Source organism: Durio zibethinus, chromosome 8 (genome assembly GCF_047325235.1).
Source record: "Durio zibethinus cultivar Kanyao isolate XHJ-2024 chromosome 8, ASM4732523v1, whole genome shotgun sequence".
In the NCBI taxonomy this organism is placed as follows: Eukaryota; Viridiplantae; Streptophyta; class Magnoliopsida; order Malvales; family Malvaceae; genus Durio; species Durio zibethinus.
Window position 1 is genome coordinate 23,969,272 of NC_143169.1, and position 22,134 is coordinate 23,991,405.

The following is a 22,134-nucleotide window of genomic DNA, read 5'->3' on the forward strand; positions in this document are numbered from 1 at the left end:
CATATTTGATGTCATTAAATATTTTTTTAATAAATTTATGCATTGAATGTGTAATAAATGATTATTTTTTTTAATAATGTGATTACGTGATATAATTTAAATTATATGAACTTATATTGATGTGGAGTAATGTATTATATAATTTTGTTTGGAAAATTAATGATAAAAAAATACCACCAAATCTGGTTCATGGACTCACGATATAAACCTAATTGCTTTCCAACAGCAACACCAAACTTCATGTGACTACTAAAAGTACCAATTTCAAACTGCTTTGTCACTTCATCTTTAAGTAGTTGTATGCCTCAATTACATGATTATTATTAGTCTTACAATCAATCTTACCTTTGAAAACAACTTAAAAACGAAAATTTTAAGTGAGAGTGAAAAGAAGGAAAGAAAGAAAGTTCTTGTGATCAAAGGAAGGCCACGGGGAAAGATTAAAGCAGTGGTCCTGTATTTAACAATGATCCAAGTATTAAATTATCCAAACCTTATAAAAATCTGTCTAACATGTGGCCCTTCATTAGAGGATAAAACTCACGTGAAATAAATTGATAGATTAATAGAGTTTAATATGAAAATTAGTAATATGTAAAAAAATTATTAAAAAAATATCTATAATTTAAATTTAATTAATATTTATTCAACAGTAAAAATTTTAGTAATATTTTTATTAAAAATATCTATTTAATAAATATATCAAAATTTATTAATTTTTTTTTAAAATTTTATACATTTGATCTATGTGATAAAATTTTTTAATTTATGGATTTTGATTTTCAATTTTAGTTTTTATTTATTCATTTTTAATAAAGAATTTTATGAATTTTACTTATAAAATTTCATGAAAGTTTTTCTCTTCATCAGGAGAGGGAAATTTGATATAAACTTTCTCTATGTGATTAAGGTCATATTTTAATCATCGTGTGGTGTGATATTTTCATTTGATCAATAAAATTGAATACTCTAAATTATTTTTTGTTGAATCATAAGCAAATTTGAATCCAAACAACAATAGATGGAATCGTGTTTCTCATTAGAATCTATAAGCGTTGTTGAATTCTAACAAATAACTCAAACAATGATGACCAGCTGGTTATAGACTTTGAAACGAAATCAAAGTACTGCTGACAATGGAAAGAAGAACATAGTCAGATTCTAGTCTTGGGAAATTAATGGTTTCATTGTTCGAGTCTGACTATGTTCTTTGGTTTTAGGGATAGATTAGTCGAATCAAGGACCATATGAAACTGACCCGAAAAGAATAAACTACACATTCCTTTGGTTTATCAAATTCTTTACGGCTTCAATATTAGAATATATTTCCACCAAGCAAAGACGATTACCGTCTAAAAATATGCTATTTAAAAGCACTAGAAGTACTAAGAGGGGTGATGTAACATATCTTGGTGTTGATGTAAATGAGAAGCAATTAATTAGATTTCTTTCTCGCTCTTTGTCAATTTGAATTTCTATTTCAAAGAATGTATAAAAATCCAACATATTAACAATTATCCATACATAAAAAGCTTATATCGAGTTTGAATTTAACTTAAATAGTTTGTTCATCTTTCTTGAAAAGTAAATTTTCTCAAGTTGTAATTAAATTTTTTAACACTTGCAAATTCTTTCTTATCAATTTTGATTTTCTTTGTAATATATATATATATATATATATGTATGTATGTATGTCATTTCCTCTTTACTGCATTTTAATTGATATGCTAAGATTTATGTAAATAAGCACACAAGTGGAGTTAACTATCAACCAACCCGAGGATAAAGATGTTATTTAAAAATTCAGGGAAAAAGATAAGAAAAAGAAAATGTCATCTAAAACACTTACTGATCGACCAACTTAATCAATCTTGAAAATCATTTGTTATTAGTTCATGCAATCATTAAAGTGCATTAATGCAAAATAGGCTCTATATATGAAAATTCTCCATTTCAATGACAATTGCTTTTACTTGCTAATCGCAATGTTAAAGGGATTGATCTTTGTTCAGCATTAGTTCTTCATAATTCTAGTAATGTTTGAAATTAAAAGTAATCGTAGCTCCTTCTCTCCTAGCTGGATAGTCTACTTCCTGACTTGATGGTTCTTAAAAAATACTACATAAGGAGAACTTTAGGGTTTCTCAATCGAAAATTTTGAATGCAAATAGTGAATAAATGAGACGCTAAACATGGGTTTGGTTGTGTTTGGCATGCCTTTTTGGAGTTTGCTAAGATCCTTAGCTTTGTTTTCGAGGCCTTTATTTTTTTTTAATTCAAAGGAGGAACGAAAAAAAAAAAGAAAAAACGAGATTAGAATTTACGCCTACATGGTTTTTTCAAAGCCTCTTAATTACTAAACCAAAAGTGGAAAGTGCTGCTAAGCTTTCATCTGCCCGGCTCTCTATGCCTGTGTAGTTATATTTTTTTTGAAAGGCCTGTTCTTTATAATTCCTTGGGCAAGACTTTGGATTAGGCAATTTAACGTCATGCGCCGAAAGCTTGAAGTGATTTGGTCTTCTGTAAACTTAATATGAACTCAAATACGAGCATATGTCAGACCTGTTCACCAGCTCCTTGCCAAACCCGACCTACGACTTTGACTTGTAAATTAGCCTATTCCTTTCCAAGGCCCCGCTTAAGATTTGGAGATGTCAAACGGGTCCCTACCCCCTTCACACTTCTATATATGGTACGCATTGAAGATATAATTACTTGATTAAAGCCTCAACGCTTCAGTTTCTGTGTCATGCATTTTCCCTTGATATTGCAATGCAAGAGTATCTGAAAACTAATACAAAACAAAAAAGCTAGATTGTATGCTAACAACGAAACATATAATTTATAATTATCATAATATAATTAATTATTTATAATTTAATATTATATAAAATTTATAAAAAATATATATAGAACTTATATTTTTAAGCAGTGAATTCTTATATAATATTTTATTATGATTAACTAATTATAAAATTATAATTAAAATACTCTGGCTACCAATATTAGCTTCTTCAAACAAAACTTTGATCCTACCTAACAAAAATAGTGTCCGTTGGATTTAAATCTTGAAATCAAACTTTTTTTTTTAATTTAATTCTTTTATTTTTATAGATTATTTTAATAAAATTTTTAATATATTTAAATAAATTTATACATAAAATAATTATTTTTATTTTATAAAAATTTAAAAAATATATAAATTAATAAAAATATAAAATTCAACTCGATTTTATTTTTTTAAAATTTTTTTACATTTTAATCCAAAATTTAATTTAAATTTAATATTTAAATCAAATAAAAAATTAATTCAAACGAAATCAAACATTAAAATTTCAATTTTATTTTAAATTTTTCAATATTTTTTTCATCCTTACTCGAACACACCGAGTTAAACTCTCTATTATTCGTGGTGGCTGGTGGGAAATAAGCAGCACACAAGGTGAACCTTTTTCTTTTATTCTTCAAATCAAAATATTAGAAAAAAAGTTCCCCTTTCTGTCAAGTTAATCACGCTCAAACACTGTAAGTGCTTAACTCGAAAAGATAGTACAAAAGACGATATAGTACTGGAATCTTAAGATAAAAGGACACTGCCTGGCCTGCCTCCCTGCCCTCACTCATCAAAACAGAGTAAGCAAATAAAAAAAAAAGAGGCAACTCCAAAAAGAGAGAGAGAGAGAGAGAGAGACTGCAAGCCTTTGTCAAAGAAGAGAAAGAAGGATACTAGGCCAAGAAGATGGCTGAGAGCTCCGCAAGAAGGAAATGGGTCTTCCTTGTTATGCTTATCTTTGCTCATTTCTCCACTATAACACTAGCTGAAGATGGTATGTACTATCTCTTTCCTCCATTCTCCATCTGCATATATTATTTTCTCTGTTCTTTCTTTGTCAAACTTAGCTACTTACAAAAACTTCATTTCTCTTTCTTCAATCTTTTCGAGTTCTTACATTGCTTCTGGATCATGGGTTTTTGTTATGTTCTGAGATCTGTTCATTACATTAGCTACATTTACTTTGGTAAAACTGTTATATGATGTAGGAGATTTGGATGGTTATTCCGCTTTTATGTTTTTGACATAACAGTTATTATTACAAGTAGCATTAGATTTTACTTAACTGGTTTTTTTTTTTTTTGAAGAAATGCTTAACATGTTTAGTTCTTCCATTCTTTGTCATTCCTCGAAATAGCGATTAAAAGGCTCACGATTTTTATACTACCAGACCACATTTTTAATGCCATATATTTCAGTGACGATTCCATTCAGTTTCCTGTAAATCTTCTTCTTCGATTACTTTTTATTTTCTTCGATAAAGCCATTAAATCACCGCCAGAACTTGTCTACTTTCAGTAAAGAGTGAGCTTTAGTTATGCTCCAATGGAGCCACTATAGGGGTTTTGTCCCTTAATAACTTTGCACAACTCAAGTTGATTTGATTTTTATTTTAGAAGTCTAAACGTGGGCCTTAAATGTGTCCAAAGGACTTAGATCTTTTCTTTCTTTTTCTTTTCTAAATTCAAAGTGTGTAATGATCAGTGAGTGACTGTTCATAATTTGAAACAGGCTTTTTGCCTCTGTCCCACAATAATTTGAGTGATTCCTGGAAACCGTTTCCCACTAAGCATGGAAGCATGCTACTACTCTAAAATGCTTATTATTTCTTAGAAGATTCCATCAATTTTTTAAAGTGAGGAAGCTTTAAATAGAAAGACAGCACCATAATTAATTCGATGGATTAGATGAATTCGTTTCCCAGTCATTGTCGCCTACATTATCGGTCGACCTTGTGGGGTTCTAACATTTTGCACGAGCCATAGGTGGTCAATTGGGCGAAAGCTATAGTATTTACCCATGCCAAAGTAGTGACTGCTACTAGCTAAAGTTTAAGCCCAAGCTGGATGGCTTGGAAGTTATTAGTGCCACCCAACCACATTAGAACTGATAGGTTCATTCGAACATTGGTATGAACTGTTAGGATCATATCAAACGTACATCTTATCGTTATTATTTTTTAAATTATTGAATATGATATATTTTATTTAATTCAAGAATCGAGCCACTTATTTATTTTTAGATTTTTTTAAAGATTGACAAGGGCATCAGAGGAAATTAAAGAAAGAGAAAAAGGAGCTTGGCAATGTCAAAAAGTGAGAGGTGTTGATGGGTATAAGACTGTAAGATAGTAGAATAGAAGAGAATAAGGAGTTTGACAAATGGGTCTTTAAGGTTTCTTTTTCCCCTTATTTTAAGGTGAGTGAAATGATCAAAAAGGGTCATATTCCCGCCAAATATCTATTCTTTTTTATCTTAATTTTAAAAAACGACAAGGGTTCTTTCCGCAAATCCTTGTCTTCGTAGTGCATCACCCAAATTTCCAGCTCATCCCATCAAAGATTCACAGTCACAGCGAAGACACACTTCACTTGGCCAAAACCCAAAAAAAAGGGCACACATTTCTACCATTTTTTATTAACTTTAGTTTGATTGATCAAAGTAGAGAGGAATAGAGGTGACAAAATGAAGGGCTGAAATGATGGGTAGGGCCCACACGGTTACCTCAGGCCTATAGTTCAAGTTGGGTGGGACCAGTCTCACGGCCTTCTCATATCAACACCTATTTTTTGTCCCTATTCGGAAACGATAGCTTTGATTTTGTTTGCAGCTTGTTCCTTGCGAGTTTGTTGGCAGCGGTATTACTCTCTTCATTTTTTTTTTTTTCGTGACGAAATTTCGTCGTTTTATCAGGGCATGAACTCTCCTCCCACTTTGAGACTGAGCAACAAAGATAAGCTTATCCAAGGACTTGTTCTCTTCCTATTAGCTTTTTGGTTGCCTTACATTGCGTAAATGTAGATTCAGCTACACGTTTTAAATAACCCTAGGATTTCATTTTTAATTGAGTACTAATATATTAGCAGTATATGTTATACCCACGTCTTCGTGTATCATACACAAATATATATATATATATGGGTGTGTAAATTAAAAATTCTATTATTGATGAATGACATAATTTTTTATATATGAAAGAAATTGAAGCTTAGAAATAAAAGAAATGGATATAAATATTAAGATTTAAAATTTAAATTTGTTTAATATTTTATTTTTGATAATTGTGTTATCAAAATTTGAATATTAATTATTGAAATTAAAAGTTTAATATTATACAAATAGATCATGTGTTAGGAGGTAGATTTGGTGATTGATGTATTTATGCTAGGTAAAATATTAAAAATCATTTATATGTTTTGTTTTTTATACTAAAATTATGTTTTATAATTTTTATTGATATAAAATATAAAATATTTTTTTATTGTATTAAATTCATTGATAATTATAATTAAAATTTTAAATCACATTATATTTATATTTTATATTCGTATCAAATTTATGATATATCATTATATTATATTTTAAATTATTAATTTTATCTATCAATAAATATATTAATTATTACTTTTAAGGATCATTATATACGTCAGTTAAATCAAATTTTAAAATACAATGAAATAATTTTTTTTGTATATTATTTTTTATTTTTCAATTTAGATATGGCAAGATCTTTATGGGCCAACAAGGGTCTACTAACCATCAAAACACTTTTGGTGACAATGAAGTGTATCTGCTAATGTGCTGTACTTATTTTCTGAATTTATTTTTGTTGTCAACCGAATGCGCACATGTACGGTTAGGCACGCTTGCCTTGGTAGTAATAATTCGTGGGAGCAAAATTTTTTCATATTTGTGCAATAAATACTAAAAACATGTGAAAAGAATTCAACTAATGTTAAACGAAAAAAAATGTTACATCTATTTTTGCCGGTACAATTAGATTTGAATTTCCCAATGTCGCAATTATTTTGTAGGACTGGTAGCAAATGGAGATTTCGAGACTCTACCGTCTAATGGCTTACCAAGCGAGGCAATATCGGATGGGCACGCCGAGGTCCCCAGCTGGAGAACCAACGGCAAGGTGGAGCTGGTATCGTCCGGGGAAAAAGTTAGCGGCGGGATGATCCTCATCGTGCCCCGAGGGAGGCACGCCGTTAGATTGGGCAACGACGCGGAGATCAGCCAGGAACTGACGGTTGAGAAAGGGTCCACGTACGCAGTTACTTTCAGTGCGGCCCGCACGTGCGCTCAGCTGGAATCATTGAACGTGTCCGTGCCACCTGCATCGCATATGGTAGACCTCCAGACATTGTACAATGTGCAAGGATGGGACCCCTACTCGATTTCTTTCGAGGCGGAGGAGGATAAAGTGCGGTTGATTTTTAGGAACCCGGGCATGGAAGATGACCCAGAATGTGGCCCCATTATTGATGATATTGCCATAAAAAATCTTGTTACTCCTGACAAACTCAAAGGTAAAAAAGAAAAAAAAAACCAACAAATTTCCTTTTCTTTTTTTTCTTTTTTCTTTTTAATCTTGACTTTTGTTTATTTTTCATTTCCATTCACGTTTTACCTCTGGGCATGCGTGATTTCTGTGGGTCCATTAGACATGTGAATCTTATACTTATCGTATGGAGGGGTTAGTCTCAAAATTGTCGGCTTGGGTTGGGGTCCATTGTTTGTCTAAGTGAGGTAACGAGAAATTCAAAGGTCATTGGACAATGAAAATGGTAGAAAAAAAGTAGGGGATATTAGCCTAAGTTCTCAGTTTGAAGGGAGATCTGGATCCCATTCCTGGACACGAAAATGGTGGATCCAACCCCGGAAAATTCTATCAGCTTGGAATTGTCCTGGTTTTCTTTCTTAGCTAGAAGTAGATGAGCCAAGGTATACAGCTCCCCTGAATAGGAATAGGAGCAAAATGCAAAACAAAAAAATGATGAATAGGGTTAGGTCAGGCCATTACATAGCAGTAGCATAGTAGTCCTTAGGAAACTTGGTTCTACCAGACAGCTGCATTGAAATAATAAGACTGCTGTCAACGCGGCTACCAACTTTTGTGCGAATAAGGGATCATCAATAAATTAAAGCTATACCCAATGGTAGACATTTGTGAAATTAAAGCCTATTTTCCTTTCGTCTTTGTCACGTGGTGGTTGCTAGAAAGTAGGTATACGTTGCTCATATTCGAGATGTCCAATTAAATGTGGTCACACTGTTCTACACGCATATGTTTAATCTTGTGTACTTTTTCTTACTGTACATTTGATGCATGTGTTGGGAAAAATGAAAGTTTGGAGATCCTTTTCATGATTGATTGTTCATTAAACACAATTCTTGCTTGGACTACATTGACAAATCCCAACAATGATATTTCAGCAATTTTTTCAAGGTAGCGGGGTTTGGGTTCAAGAACATATGTTAAATTTATAATCCTCGCACTAGTGTGCTATGGGAAACGCCATTTGCTTTGTATTTTCTATGTCTCGAAGAACCAGAATGAATGGTCTGAGGAATGTTTTTTTCATGTCGTTGATTGGGTTCTCTTTGCTGCTGTGTTTTCTTCAGACAATGCAGTAGTTAACAGTGGCTTTGAGTTTGGCCCTTGGATGTTCCAAAATGTATCTCTTGGTGTCCTGCTTCCAACCAACCTTGACGAAGAGACATCACCGGTACCAGGATGGATGGTCGAATCAATCAGGGCGGTTCGATACATTGACTCCAACCATTATGCAGTCCCAGAAGGCAAACGTGCCGTGGAGTTAGTCTCAGGCAAGGAAGGCATCATTTCTCAAATGGTCGAAACCACACCAGACAAACTATACAGCTTGACCTTTTCTTTGGGCCATGCTAGGGACAAATGCAAGGAACCACTAGCTGTTATGGCCTTGGCAGGAGATCAGGCTCAAAATTTTCACTACACGCCTGACTCTAACTCCACCTTCCAAGTTGCTAGTGTCAACTTCACAGCCAAGGCCGAGAGAACACGTATCGCCTTCTACAGTGTGTATTATAATACAAGAACCGATGACATGAGCTCACTGTGTGGTCCGGTGGTGGACGATGTTCGGGTGTGGTTTTCAGGGTCCAGTAGAAATGAGGTCCGGGCATTATTAGGGCTTGGACTTGCTTTTTGGGCGTACCTTCTGGTTTTGGTTTAGAGTTGGATAACTTTGTTATAATGGTCATGTTATGCGTTCTATATATGTGCAAGGTTTTCATTTTAAGGCATGGTAATTGCTATTAGAGGCAAAAATATCCCAAGTTTCTATTGTATGGTATCTTCTTTCTGATGAGATCGGTGCATTAGTGCTGTTACAATAGCATTTTTTTTCTTTCTTTCTTTGTGAGTTTTGCTTTGAGAAATGAGAATGGATTAAGTTGCATTTCCAGATTTTTCTTTGGATTAAAGCAAAGTTAACCCATAGATTTCCTAGAATCCGATGCTTTTATACCACAAGAAACGTAGAACTAGCAGTTCATCGTCCTCCCCCAATAAAAAGATCTCTGTCACTTTCATGATCCTACACCAGGATTAAATAATTTTATATCCTTAATTGTGGCTTCGAAATCAATGTAATGATTGAACAAATGCGATATTTGTGTCACGTTGCTTAAAACTCTTAAGTTCAATCAAATACTTAGGAAAGAAGGGATTTGCCTGTTATGGTACTGGCGTTCCACAAGTTGTTCATTGTCATCTATGAACACTGACATAGTACTAATATCTACACAGCTTTCCTTTTGGCTGCTTTGTTGTCTCGTCTAGACAAGACCCTTGTGCTTCAGTGTCTTGTTTGTCTCTTTTGTCTTTTTTTTTTTTGTCGAAAAGATTTTTCAACATCATGTTTTTTCATGGCTAATCGCTCAATGATGTAAATTTGTTGTTTCCGGGAATCTGTAGTTTTGTATGTTTCATAACATGTGTAAGAAGGTTTTCATCTGTTAAGCTTGGCTTTTCAAAAATTCAATTACCAGCAGTCCTACTGACGTACATAATGTTGTTTACACTTTTACTTGTTGAGGCAATGGAATCTATGATTGATGTGCTCACTACCCTTTGAAACCCAGTACTAATTTGGCAGATACCAGCACTTGGTGCACCTTGTTGCGTCGGACACCTCTTTAATAGATGCTGACACTTGGTACGGCATGTGCACCGTGACCCTCCCACCCAAACCACTTGTCTGCCCCTTGATGTGCTCACTACCCTTTGAAACCGAGTACTAATTTCTACATGTTAATATTTGATACATATTTTCACTGGTTTGTGCATGCATCACGAATCTCGACTGCTCATTTCTGTTTTATTCTTTTGGAAATATGATAGTAGATGCTTCTTCATTTTGCGAGAAGCGAGGATCAATGTCTTCATTGTTCCTTTCTGGTGCTCTCCAATCTAATTGTACAGTCCGATATCACTATGATTGCTGTTACCTTTGGTGTGAGTGACAAAGCGAGCTCATGCCTGGTACTGTAAGCATGGACTATATATGGAAGCTGTACCAGTATGTTCGTGAAAAATCCTAGAACTATTGCTTTTTGTAATTTGCAAAAATTTGTTAAGAACTCTTGCTTTATACATTAAAGCCAACTTAATGAATTATTGAATTCCGCTTGTAAAATTAAAAAATTTTATTTGGTAATGTATCAAAATGAATACCATTACATTATTGAGTTAAAATTATATTGATTTTGGGCCAAAAACTATCTATTATTAACTTGATTTTGGGCCAAAATGAAAAAATACAATTCACCATTGGGCTTACATCAATATAAGAACCAAAGCTTAATCATCTAATTTTGGGCTGAGATATAGAGTTTTCCTCGACCCGGGGTGCATATTAACCGAACCGCCCTAGGGTTTTGACCTGTAGAAAGAGCTAGTACTATATAAGCGAAAGAAAGCCCTACTTTACTCTTCTCCTACATTGAGCGGACGAGTGGGAGAGAGGGCCGAGAAAGTCTTCAGATATTCTCTTTCCTCAGAAATGGTTAATTTCAGGGTAAGTTGTCAACGTTTCTCTTTTCTCAGATCTCCCCAGCTACCCTCTCGATTTCCATTTTGTAACTTCAAAGTTCTACGATTTATGAATCGTCGTAGCAACCATAGGGAGCAGCAATGCTTTGAACTGTGATTGAACTAATATCAGAAAAAAAAAATTTTGATATTGGTTTTGTTTATGGTTGCAGTTTCACCAGTACCAGGTTGTTGGGAGGGCTCTCCCAACGGAGAACGATGAGCACCCCAAGATTTACAGGATGAAGCTTTGGGCCACCAATGAGGTTCGGGCCAAGTCCAAGTTCTGGTTAGTGATTATTTTCATTGCTATCTTTGAATTTTTGGGCCTTTAATTTAATTCCCTTTTGATTGAAGTTGTTGAGGGTTTCTGACTTTTGTGTTTGTCCTTGAATATTCATCAGGTACTTCTTGAGGAAGCTGAAGAAGGTTAAGAAGAGCAATGGTCAAGTCCTTGCCATCAATGAGGTATGTGCGCAGTGTTTTCCATATGATGGTTCACTCTGTATGAAGCAATTTATTATGGGATGATATGTTGAAATGTGAATAGGAGAAGTGTCCTTTTGGTTGTATGTTTAAATATTCTTGTTAGAGCTAGGCTTTTGTTGATTAGTGACTGAAACTATTTAGTTTAACTCGCCAAAGTTTAGATTTTGTCTGTGCAATTTGGATGGGAATTTGTGTTTTATCAGCTACAGTCTTTAAATTTGTCCTGAGGCTGAAATTAGATAGGAAAGAAACACCTAAATCTTAAAGCTTTCATGCCGGTTGTGTTTGCACTTCAAGGATTTCATACATCTTGAATATCAAATTTCTGGTCTTTGATAGAAAAGCAATTTTGATAGCATGTTCATCCCTGTTTTGTGATTGCTATTGCATTGAATAATTGATTTGGTCACATTTTTTTTTTTTTGGGACTACTTATTTAAGATTTTGAACTCAAAAGCAGTTCATGGACCCTAAATTGCTTTGAAATCTTTGATAACAATATGCTGTCAATTGTAACCTTGTTGTCATCTAGTGGCACTTTTCTTTGCTTGTTGATCACAATTCATTTACTATCTGTATGGTGGCTTCTACTTCTAAAAATAAAAATTTAATAGTGATTGCATATTGATTATATGATACACCAAAAGGAATTTGATTTCTGATATATTCTTTGATTTTCTTTTCAATTCACTTTGTCTAAATTAAATTCTCTGCAGATTTTTGAGAAGAATCCAACCAAGATCAAGAATTATGGTATTTGGCTTCGCTATCAAAGCCGTACTGGCTATCACAATATGTACAAGGAATACCGTGACACTACTCTGAATGGAGCTGTTGAACAGATGTACAACGAGATGGCTTCTCGCCACAGAGTCAGGTTCCCCTGCATTCAGATTATCAAGACTGCGACCATCCCAGCTAAGCTATGCAAGAGGGACAGCACCAAGCAGTTCCACAACTCCAAAATCAAGTTCCCATTGGTGTTCAAGAAGGTGAGGCCACCTACCAGGAAGCTGAAGACAACCTACAAGGCGTCAAGGCCCAACTTGTTTATGTAATTTCTCTAATTTAATAGAGGAGAGAGTTAAAGGTGGTTCTTGTTCTGAAATTTTTGTTACTGAACGTCTTATCAGTTTGCTGATCGGATATTGTTTTCATTTGAGACGCCTAGGCTATCAGACAGGTTGAACTTGGTTTGTTTGGGTTTCAACATCTTATTTTGTTTACATGTAAAAGTTGCTATGGTATGCGATTGTCATTTCACTCTCGTATAAATTACAGTTTAATGTTTCTTATAATCAAATAGCCCCACAATATTATTGCATATTAAAACAAATTGTTCTCATCTAATTATTCCTCTTGGAGTCATTTTTCAAATTATGCATAGTCTAATCAAGTTCTTTCTTTGTCACTGCAAACTTCCCAGTTCCCTGGTCTCCAAACTGAAAATCTTGGGGTTCTACTGTTTCACTGTTTTTATTCACGGAAGCACAAAATGAGTGCAATATCTATGATTTAATATTTGATATATTGTGAGTGTAAAATTTTGATTATACATGCGGTGTTAAAAGGGTGATTATGTATATTTTTAAAAAAATTTAAAAAATGTGATATATGTCGTTTTTTTAATTTTATTTGTGTAATTAAAATTTTACACTGAGCATATATTAAATATTAATTAAATATCTATTTGTTAAGTGAAATCTGATGCATATCTGAATATTATATACTGCATCTGCGGTATTTCATCCTTCCAAATTGAGTTAAATTTATGTTGCTTGTTCTTCACTTTGAAGAGGGTTACTTTAAAAAAAAAAGAAAAATGAAGGGTAGGAGAATAAATAGTTGGGGTCAAAATAGAATTTTAAAAATGTATAGGCAAGAAAAAAAATCTGGGAGGGATTCACCGCGTACGAATTCTATAAACCTGCGTGCCATTCACGCGTCGGTGTTTTCTACTGAAATTATAAACCACCCGACCCGGGATTATTCTTGGGTGGACAATTCGATTTCTTTACAGCTTTGGGGATTTTGATTTTTTGAAGGAGGCAACTTTACCAATTGCAGCAGAAATTTTCTTCCTTATACAAATCATTTGGTTTTGTAATCCAAAGAGATTTCAGGTAATAGCGTAGAACATAGAGACATAGGGATATCTGAATTGTAGAAAAAAAATGGGAGAGGAAGAGAGAAAGAAGAGGGTGGTGGTGGAGTCGCTAGGATGGCTGACGGAATCCTCCATCATGCCCAAGAAACACCGCAACATCGAAGGCGTCGGTGCCTCCTCCATCCTGGAACTCAAAGCCCAACTCTACAAATCCCAGGAAGAATCCAAGAAATCCAAGGAATTAAACGGTTCCGATATCGAGTACCACCGTGCCAAGAAAAAGATCGCCCGTCACGATGCCTTCTCCGTCAAGAATTCCGGCGTCGACGCTCGTGCCCTCAAGTATATTTATTTCCCCTTCTTTTTATTATCACTTTGTTAACCTAATTTCGAAAATTAGAGAATTTTCCTTTTAGGGTCTCTCAATTTGGTGTTTGATTATAGGGACAAGCTTGAGCTGAAAGCGGTTAATGATGGATCAGTCAGCTACGCGGCATTGGAGAAGAAGGCTGAGTTATACGATAAGTTAGTGAGAGGAGAGTTATCGGATGAGGAAGACAAGGAGAAGTATTGTGTTGACTTTTTCAGGAAGGGTGTTGACCAGGAGGAATCCCAGCGGCCGCAAGTTGATCATGCTTCGGACAATTTACAAGCTGGAGATGAAGACGGTGACAGTGATGATGGTCCTGCTTCGTTTAACATGAAATTTGTAGGGCCGGGAAGAACGGCTGGGATCATAGACAATGATGAGCATAAGCGTTTTGTAAGGTGAGTTTTCTAGTTTTTGGTTAATGTTATGACTTATGACACAGTTTAGGTGAAATGTTTGATGGATTTTACAATTTCAGACGTATTTTTCTCTTATGACAGTTTTGATATTTGCTTATGGCTTTGCTTTGTTCATTTGAGGTGCAACTGATAGGTTGGGCTTGAGATTTAACCACTTATGTGTAATGAAGCAATCTCCTAGTAGGAAGATGTTTTAGTTTCATCCCTTTTCATCATTAGCCTTCATTTCACTTATGGGATTCATTGTGGGGTGCTTATGGATTTGAGCTAAAAGACTGTATAAAAATAAAATAAGAATGATGTTCAAATTTACCGTAGGTATGATTGGCGAAATTTTGGAAAAGGTGCTATAAATTAGAGTTGATACCCTTTTTTTTAATTCATTGCTACAACCAATAGTTGGCTGGCTGTTTTCATCTTTTTTATTTTTGATGACTTAATTGCCTGATGAAGTGGCTTAATGTATATTCTAGTCACTAGACCATGGATTCCACAGTATAAATATGGTAATCTATGACATTATTTACTGAAGGTACTGAAGATTGAAAGTAGTTACTGGAAATTTGAACTTTAAAGTTAAAACTAAAAATGTTTTCTGATTGCCAGTTTATGCTTTCACAAGGTTATGTTTTGTAACATTTTGATATAGATGTTTTAGTCATGAAACTAAAACCAAAGGCCTTAATTATTTAATTGCTGGTTATTCACAGGGAAGTTCATGAAGAAGCAAATCAAGCAAGGGAAAAGGTGTCTGAGCTTAAATTAAGAAGGCAAGAGCAAGCAGTTGCTCGTCGGGAGAAACTTAGGCAGGCCTATCTTCGGAAACAACTTGAGAAGCTGAAGTCTGCATCAAAAACAGAACAGACTTGATTGGGGAGAGCTGGAAAGGGGATCAGTGCATTATTTTATTAGCAAGGGTCAGGCTCTAAGCATGAGTGGCTGCTTTATTTCTGAGCACAAGCATATGATAGACTTTGTCATTTCTTCTATATGCAATGAAAAAAGATGGAATTTGGTTGAGCACTCTTTCTGAAAGACCCTTTTTTATTGTTTACTAACTTCTATTGATTTCCTCTTTTGCACATAATAATTTTTAAGATACAAATCATCTCACTAGTTTGCTCATTAGAATAAGATTATTCGCTGGTTTTATCATCATTCTTCTCGAAGATATGACCATTGTAGTTGCACCATCCTTGTTTATCTTTCCAATTTGGTTGAGGTAGACTTCGCTGTCAAAATTCACTTCAAGCTTTTGCCTGTCTAGTTTTGCAGCATTGGCATGGAAAATCAGTACGAGTCCCTTTTGCTAGTATACGGAATATGTTTTTTGCCAATGAACATGCTTTAGGACTATCAATCTGAGGTTTTCATTCATCCTTAGACAGAAAATAGAAACAGATGCGACTCCTCAAGGGATCGAACTCAGAATCTCTGATTCCGGAGACCGGCGCCGTATCGCCTAGTAGCTATGAAGGGCTCAATGTATCTTCTCTTTTCTTTAAACCATTGTGCCTTGGAGCCATCTTTTTTCATTAAACCATTAGGCCATCGAGTCTTGGATGCCTTAGTAACCGTCAAGGGATCAAGGCATCTTCTCTTTTCATTAAAGTGTTAAAAAAGTATAGAAAATCCTCTTTTCATTAAATTGTTAAGAGAGTGCCTTTTCATTAAAGTGTTCAAAAAGTATAGAAAAAGCCTCTTTTCATTAAATTGTTAAAAAAGTATAGAAAAACTTAAGCTAATTTAATAAACGACTCCGCTGGGGATCGAACCCAGAATCTCTGGTTCCGTAGACCAGCGCCTTATCCATTGGGCCACGGAGTCATTTGTGGGACACTTTTTTATTGTTTATCATTACTAATTAAAATAAATTAATTCATACGAAAGCTAGCAAAAAGTAAAAAAAAAAAAAAAATTGCATTTTCCCCATGAAAAATTAAAATTAAAAAATATCACAATTGTATATAAAAATCTGATAATAAAAATTTTTGACGATGTAAAAAATGGCAAGCTATTTTTTGGGGGAAAAGAGAGAAAATCTAACTCCGTTTCTTTTACGGCCATTAAAAATGAAGTTACACATAGCAATGTCATATCTTATGTTCCATGATCCCAAAGCTCAACGTTAATGACACTAACTTTTAACTATTCATTATTCAACCTTTGAATATCTCCACAAACAGAAAGATAACTTTCAAGGAACTAATCTTTTTACTAGAAGGAAAAAACATAAAAGACAACTGTACTACTAAACAACAAGCCTAAACTTGACACACGTCTTCCATGCACCATCCATGACAAAAAACATCAACCACCGTCACTGCCACTACTCACCCTCGTTTCCGCCGCCCCCGGTCCCAAGCGCCAGTTCCATCTTTCTTTCAACCATCTCTTCCTCCTCCACCTCCTTCATGCTAAGCGACAAGGACTCCCTCCTCATCAAGAACCTCCCTGTCGGCGGAACCCATAAGTTAAGCAACCCTTGAGGCCTACCCGAACTCCTCCAGACCTGCACCGTCAAGCACTGGATGGGGTTATCAACTGGCTCCGAATTATCCCCTCCTTTCAAGACATCGCACAGCAAAACTCTTGCACTCCCTACAGGCTTCTCCCTCACGTGACCATGCGCGTATATGTCAACGTTCAGAGCCGCCAACACATCGTTCTCAGGCAGCTTTGCGTGGAACTTCACCTTCATCACTTCGTTCCATGTGGGGTTGGTCCCTCCATGCTCGTCCAGGTGGGTTTTCGCCACGTGGTCTTTCTCCACATAGACAACCGCGTATGCTTTCATTTTGGTCAAGTGCTTCACGTTCTTGAGGTCTTGAGCTGAGATTATGAGAACTTCGATCTCTCTTAGTTGATCTTCCGGACGTTGGAACTTTTTCCGGCAATCCGACCTGTTGTTCATCATGTAGAATGTAGATAGTTTCTTGGTAACAAGGTTTTGCTGAGCAAACAAACCTTCTAAACCAATTTATCCTAGTCATAGTTGGGCTCTCAATCCAGTTTTATGTCCCAAAAAACCCAAATTTTGTGGATTCTTTTGGTGAGATTTTATTTCAACCAGATCAAACTCTTGCCTTTCGCTTCATAATTTGGACCTCAAATGTTTCTAAAATTGATCTATTTGGACTTTGGCCCAATATAAAGTAGGCTTAGAAAATTTTATATGGTTCTCGATTAGAAAAAAATGACGGGAAAATTATCCAGCTGTTGCTTCTAACTGCTGAAGTGTATTCTGCTCCCAAAAGCTGGAAATTTTCATATAATACGAATTCAAGATTTAATTTAATTAATTTATATTTTTTCCGTCTCAAAATAATTGTTCTTTATTGATTTTTTTAGTCAAAGTAATTCAACTTTGATCTTATTTTTTGAAATATAATATCAAATTAAAATTTTAAAAAATATATGTTTTAAAAAATTTAAAATCAAAGTTTACAAATTTTATTTTTAAAACTTTTTTAAAGTTTATTATTTTATTAAAAATAATGATCAAATTTGAGTTAATTTGACCAAAAAAATCAATAAGGGACAATAATTTTGAGATAAAGAGAGTATTAACTTAACTTTAAAATATAATATTTAATAAGTTTGAGATTTAAATTTTATTATTTGTAATTTATTTTTTATTCAAATTATGGTTTCTTTTATAAAAAAATATTGATACAAGGAGATGGGAATTAGCAAAAACTTCCATGGAATTAATGACTAAATATTTAAATCAATTCCCTTTTCATGATTTTAAATAATGTGTAATGTGCCGTTATATAGTCAGTCCAGGCTGGTAATAGAGTTTAAAAGAGTGAGAGAGGAAAAAGAAAAAGAATTAGCTGACAACACACTGCCTTGAAATGATTTTGTTCGTGATTAAACCAACAAAACATAGCTGGCAAATACTTGATTATTAGCATAATCTTTCCCCATAAAAGCATTTGAAATCTATCCATTTCATTCAAGCTCAAAAGACTCACTTCAATTGCTTCCCTCACTTTGTTCCCAAGATCGTGCTTGTTTAGCTGAGTTGGTCATCAGAAATGGAGGGCAGCAAAATGACGATTTTGATTGCCTACATCACTGTTCTTGCTGTTTTTGCCACCGGCGCCACAGCTGCGAGGGAAGATCAAGGAGCGATTCCACCGTCCCCAATGGAAGGTGCTGGAGTAGCTTTGGGTGTTCCTGCTGTACTTGCTGCCGTAGCTTCCGTAGTTGGATGGTTCTTTTGAATAATTTAATTACTTCTTACCAACTGCGTTGTATTTGCTTTACTTTTATGTTACCAGATTTCTTGACATATTGCAAATCTGGAAATCTGCTGAAAATGGAATTGGTAAATCCCAGGATATAGCATTAGCACTGATCTTAGTGCTGCAAAGCTTGCTCCACTGTCAAAACTATAATACACAACAATATTTCCATGATAATGGTATATATTGATCTTTCAAATTATCTGAGGAAAAAGAAGGTAAATATACAAGGGTGACACAATGAAGACAATAAACAAGAGGCAATTCAGTTAAACAAATAACCGCAAAAGGCGAGCATCAATGTCATTTTTGCTCTATGGAACCAAAAAGATCCTTGTAAGAACGATTAGGAGCATCTGTGCGAGAAACAATCTCCACAACTTTGAAAGATGACTCCGGATGGAATAAGGACTCAACGGCAACTTCTGCAACTTGATCTCTGGATATGGTACCTTCATAAAGGGTATCCTAAAGAAAGAAAGTAAAGCCAATGTTACCCTACATGAGCAAAGATGAAAAACTATTGAAAACAAAAACAGAAATCGCTAGGGATTCATCATTACCTCTGGCTCCATGACAACATTTCCTGTCGGCGGCTCATTTCTCAACCCACCAGGCCTTATGATTGTGTAGTTAATACCAGATTTCCTGATGTATTGTTCAGCCTGAAGTTTTGCTATCAGGGTGAGTCCAAAAACATTGAGAAAAACATAAGCTGGATTAAAAAGCTGTCCCATTGCTGCTCCGTTGACTAAAATAGAGCTGATAAGAATGAATCTGTTCACGCCAAGTTTTCGGCATGCTTCAACAAGGTTTACTGTGCCAAAATTATCAACCTGCACGACATAATGAAACTTAGAGTTAATTACAATTTTGGCATCCGAAATTTGCGAAAATGTACAAATTGATACCTAAAGAAATAAAATATCCAATTTGCATCATAAACTTTCAAATAATATACAATTTGCACTTGGAACTTTCAAATTATGTACCATATTAACCTAAACTCTAATTCTATTAACCGTATTAGCTTATATATGCAGCATTTGACAAATATTATCAAACTATGTGTTCACCGCACACACTATCAATACCTTTTTTTCAATATAAATTAAAATATATATTTTTACCTTAACCGTAAAAATTATCTAGGATTGGTCAATAATTTTTTGTCACGTGACATCCACATGAAGATTTTTACAAAATTTAACACTTTTATTTAATAAATAACATTCATATAACAAAATTATATTGATTAAATACCATATAGACAAGTTAAGTTAATAATATTAGAATTTGGATTAAAATGATACATTATTTAAAAGTTCCGAGTGCAAATTATACATTTCATTTTTTTAGGTACCAATTTATACATTTCCCTAATGTTTAGATACTAAAAGTGTAATTAACTCTAAAACTTAAATAATCAAAACTGCTGAATGGTGACAGCACGAAATTTGCATTCATACAACTTTAAGACTATCAAGCAATAACAGCATATGAATTATTTATAGCCTTTCAATGAAAAAAAGAGGAAACACGAATTGCGCGACTAATGGGGACAATCAAACGGCAAAACATGATAGAATCATAACCAAGCACTGACTAAGTTTCTATATACATGAAATCAACTTAAAATGATCAACAGAATACAACATTACAAATAAATGATCCTTTGTCTTCTAAATGCATACAGCATACTCATGCTTAGACAAGATCATGCTAGCAGAATACAAATAAATGATCAACAACAAAGCATTTTCACACATTGTCTGACCATCATTAGGAAATAAGCATGAGCACCTGTTTTTCTAAGGTAGATAGCTATGTTACGATTCCACTGAGCCAGGTTAATCTATACCCTGGAAAATGGTATTGCAATTAAAAGTAAAATCAGGCATCTGCTGCTTAATTGCTGAAGAAAATCAGGCTAAGGGGTTAATTGGCATCAACATCTAAAGAGGTGAGTACTTCTGTACATTAAGTAAATCATATGAAAAATGTATATACAGTTATTATTCAAGTTGATCACAGATGTTATCAACATATGATTGTCTACCATAACAACCAACAAACAAAAAATTGACAACAAGGCCATTGTCGTCAGACAGAATCATTACGCAACTCCATTTTAAAGCTTAAAATTTGAAAAAGAAAACAGAAAGAAAGCACCAGGAAAGGGCAATGCCAAACCTATGCTATGCCTCTGCTGAACCTCTCGGAAAGCAGACAGCAAAATGTACTGACCATCGAGATGCACCACCACATTTGAAAACGACACACCACATCATATCATAAACCCAAAATAATCTCAAAAAAACAAGAATCCCATGACGAAAACATAATAGACATTGTTAATACATTGTTATTCTAGATTAGCAGAAATTAAATCAACATCGTGATAGAAAAAGTTGGAATATAAATGAAATGAAAAAACCTTATCCAAAAAAAAAAAAAAAGAGATAGAGAGAGAATAGCATATACTCTCACTAGAGTAGAAGGATCTGACCTTCCATGGAGCAAACAAGTCCCATCCAGGCCGAAATCCTGTAGCACATATCACAGCTTCTGAATCATCACCAATAGCTTCTGCTAGCTTTGCAGATCCCTCTGTGACATCTGCTTGCACCTGCAAAACCAGATACCCACATTTTGATAACCAAATAAAACCTAATACGCTAATATAATGCACAGAACCAACAGAAACCAATTAAACAATTAGAGTACACTTTCTCTTTGCAATTCTAACACACGCCACCAAAATAATCTTAAACATAGAATCTATAGACACCCAATTTCTCTCAGGCAACGAAGAACAAGCATGTTTTTCTTTGTCAGAACTGGAGACTTTTTGATTTCTAAGTAAATTTTAATTTACATTGTATATGCTTATACTTTCTGCACAGTCTTAGTTAGTTCTTGTACATTATTCTTTGTAGCAGGTTAAAACCCTGCGTTCTTGGATAATTAAAAATTTACCATTTATCCAAAAAAAAAAGTATAGACACCCAATTGAACTTTCAGTTTAAGACCAGGAAAAGGAACTAACAATTTGAAGAGCTGGGTTGTCCTTTGAAAGCAAAGTTTTGGCCTTGTCCAAATCACGAACCCCAGCCTTGACAGAAAAACCCTTTGCAAGAAGCTGCTCAACAACCCTTTTCCCAGTATTTCCCGAAGCTCCTGCCACAAATATTTTTTTCTTTTCATTCACATTTGTCTCTCTGCTTTCAGCAACCTCCTCTGTTATTTCACTTCCTTGCATCTAACAAAGCCACAGACAAAGAGCCAAAAGCAAATTCAGCATGAAAACACAAACCAAAAGAGAAAAAGAGGAATTTTGTCTTACTTTAACGGTTACCTTAGTGGAATTTAGAGGCCTGGTTCTGCTGGTAGAGAAGGGAAACGAAGGAAAATATTTGGGGATGGAGAGAGGGCAATGGTGGAGATGTGAAAAAGGAGAGTTTCGGAGAATAAGAGTGGCCATACATAGGTTTGGTGAGCAGAAAATTATACAACAGGCCACCCTTGCCACAAGTTTCCTTTCTTCTCTTGCTTAGTTGGAAGAAAGTTCTAGTTCTGC

At 34.6% G+C, this 22,134-nt stretch overlaps 4 protein-coding genes and 1 non-coding gene across 5 annotated transcripts; 3 read left to right on the forward strand and 2 right to left on the reverse strand.

The window, feature by feature from the left end:
- Positions 1 to 3,604: 3,604 nt before the first annotated feature.
- On the forward strand, positions 3,605 to 9,288 carry LOC111278597 (protein BIIDXI-like). Its single transcript, XM_022865205.2, has 3 exons — positions 3,605 to 3,827; positions 6,868 to 7,368; positions 8,465 to 9,288. Exons 1-3 carry the CDS (start codon positions 3,740 to 3,742, stop codon positions 9,055 to 9,057), a joined length of 1,182 nt encoding a protein of 393 aa, XP_022720940.2. The 5' UTR covers positions 3,605 to 3,739; the 3' UTR covers positions 9,058 to 9,288.
- Positions 9,289 to 10,819: 1,531 nt separating this feature from the next.
- On the forward strand, positions 10,820 to 12,708 carry LOC111278598 (large ribosomal subunit protein eL20-like). The gene is made up of 4 exons (XM_022865206.2): positions 10,820 to 10,902; positions 11,090 to 11,205; positions 11,321 to 11,384; positions 12,122 to 12,708. The coding sequence occupies exons 1-4, from the start codon at positions 10,888 to 10,890 to the stop codon at positions 12,461 to 12,463; spliced, it is 537 nt and encodes a 178-aa protein (XP_022720941.1). The 5' UTR covers positions 10,820 to 10,887; the 3' UTR covers positions 12,464 to 12,708.
- Positions 12,709 to 13,355: 647 nt separating this feature from the next.
- Positions 13,356 to 15,324, forward strand: LOC111278095 (uncharacterized protein At4g18257-like). The gene is made up of 3 exons (XM_022864554.2): positions 13,356 to 13,854; positions 13,957 to 14,280; positions 15,012 to 15,324. Exons 1-3 carry the CDS (start codon positions 13,580 to 13,582, stop codon positions 15,169 to 15,171), a joined length of 759 nt encoding a protein of 252 aa, XP_022720289.2. The 5' UTR covers positions 13,356 to 13,579; the 3' UTR covers positions 15,172 to 15,324.
- Positions 15,325 to 16,055: 731 nt separating this feature from the next.
- TRNAR-ACG (transfer RNA arginine (anticodon ACG)) lies at positions 16,056 to 16,128 on the reverse strand. Its single transcript has one exon. It is a non-coding gene; the product is annotated as a tRNA-Arg (tRNA).
- A 2,591-nt stretch (positions 16,129 to 18,719) lies between these two features.
- Positions 18,720 to 22,092, reverse strand: LOC111278599 (NAD(P)-binding Rossmann-fold superfamily protein). The gene is made up of 5 exons (XM_022865207.2): positions 21,913 to 22,092; positions 21,604 to 21,816; positions 21,064 to 21,183; positions 19,118 to 19,390; positions 18,720 to 19,022 (listed from the first exon to the last, which is right to left on the reverse strand). Exons 1-5 carry the CDS (start codon positions 22,036 to 22,038, stop codon positions 18,858 to 18,860), a joined length of 897 nt encoding a protein of 298 aa, XP_022720942.2. The 5' UTR covers positions 22,039 to 22,092; the 3' UTR covers positions 18,720 to 18,857.
- Between the last annotated feature and the right edge of the window lie 42 nt (positions 22,093 to 22,134).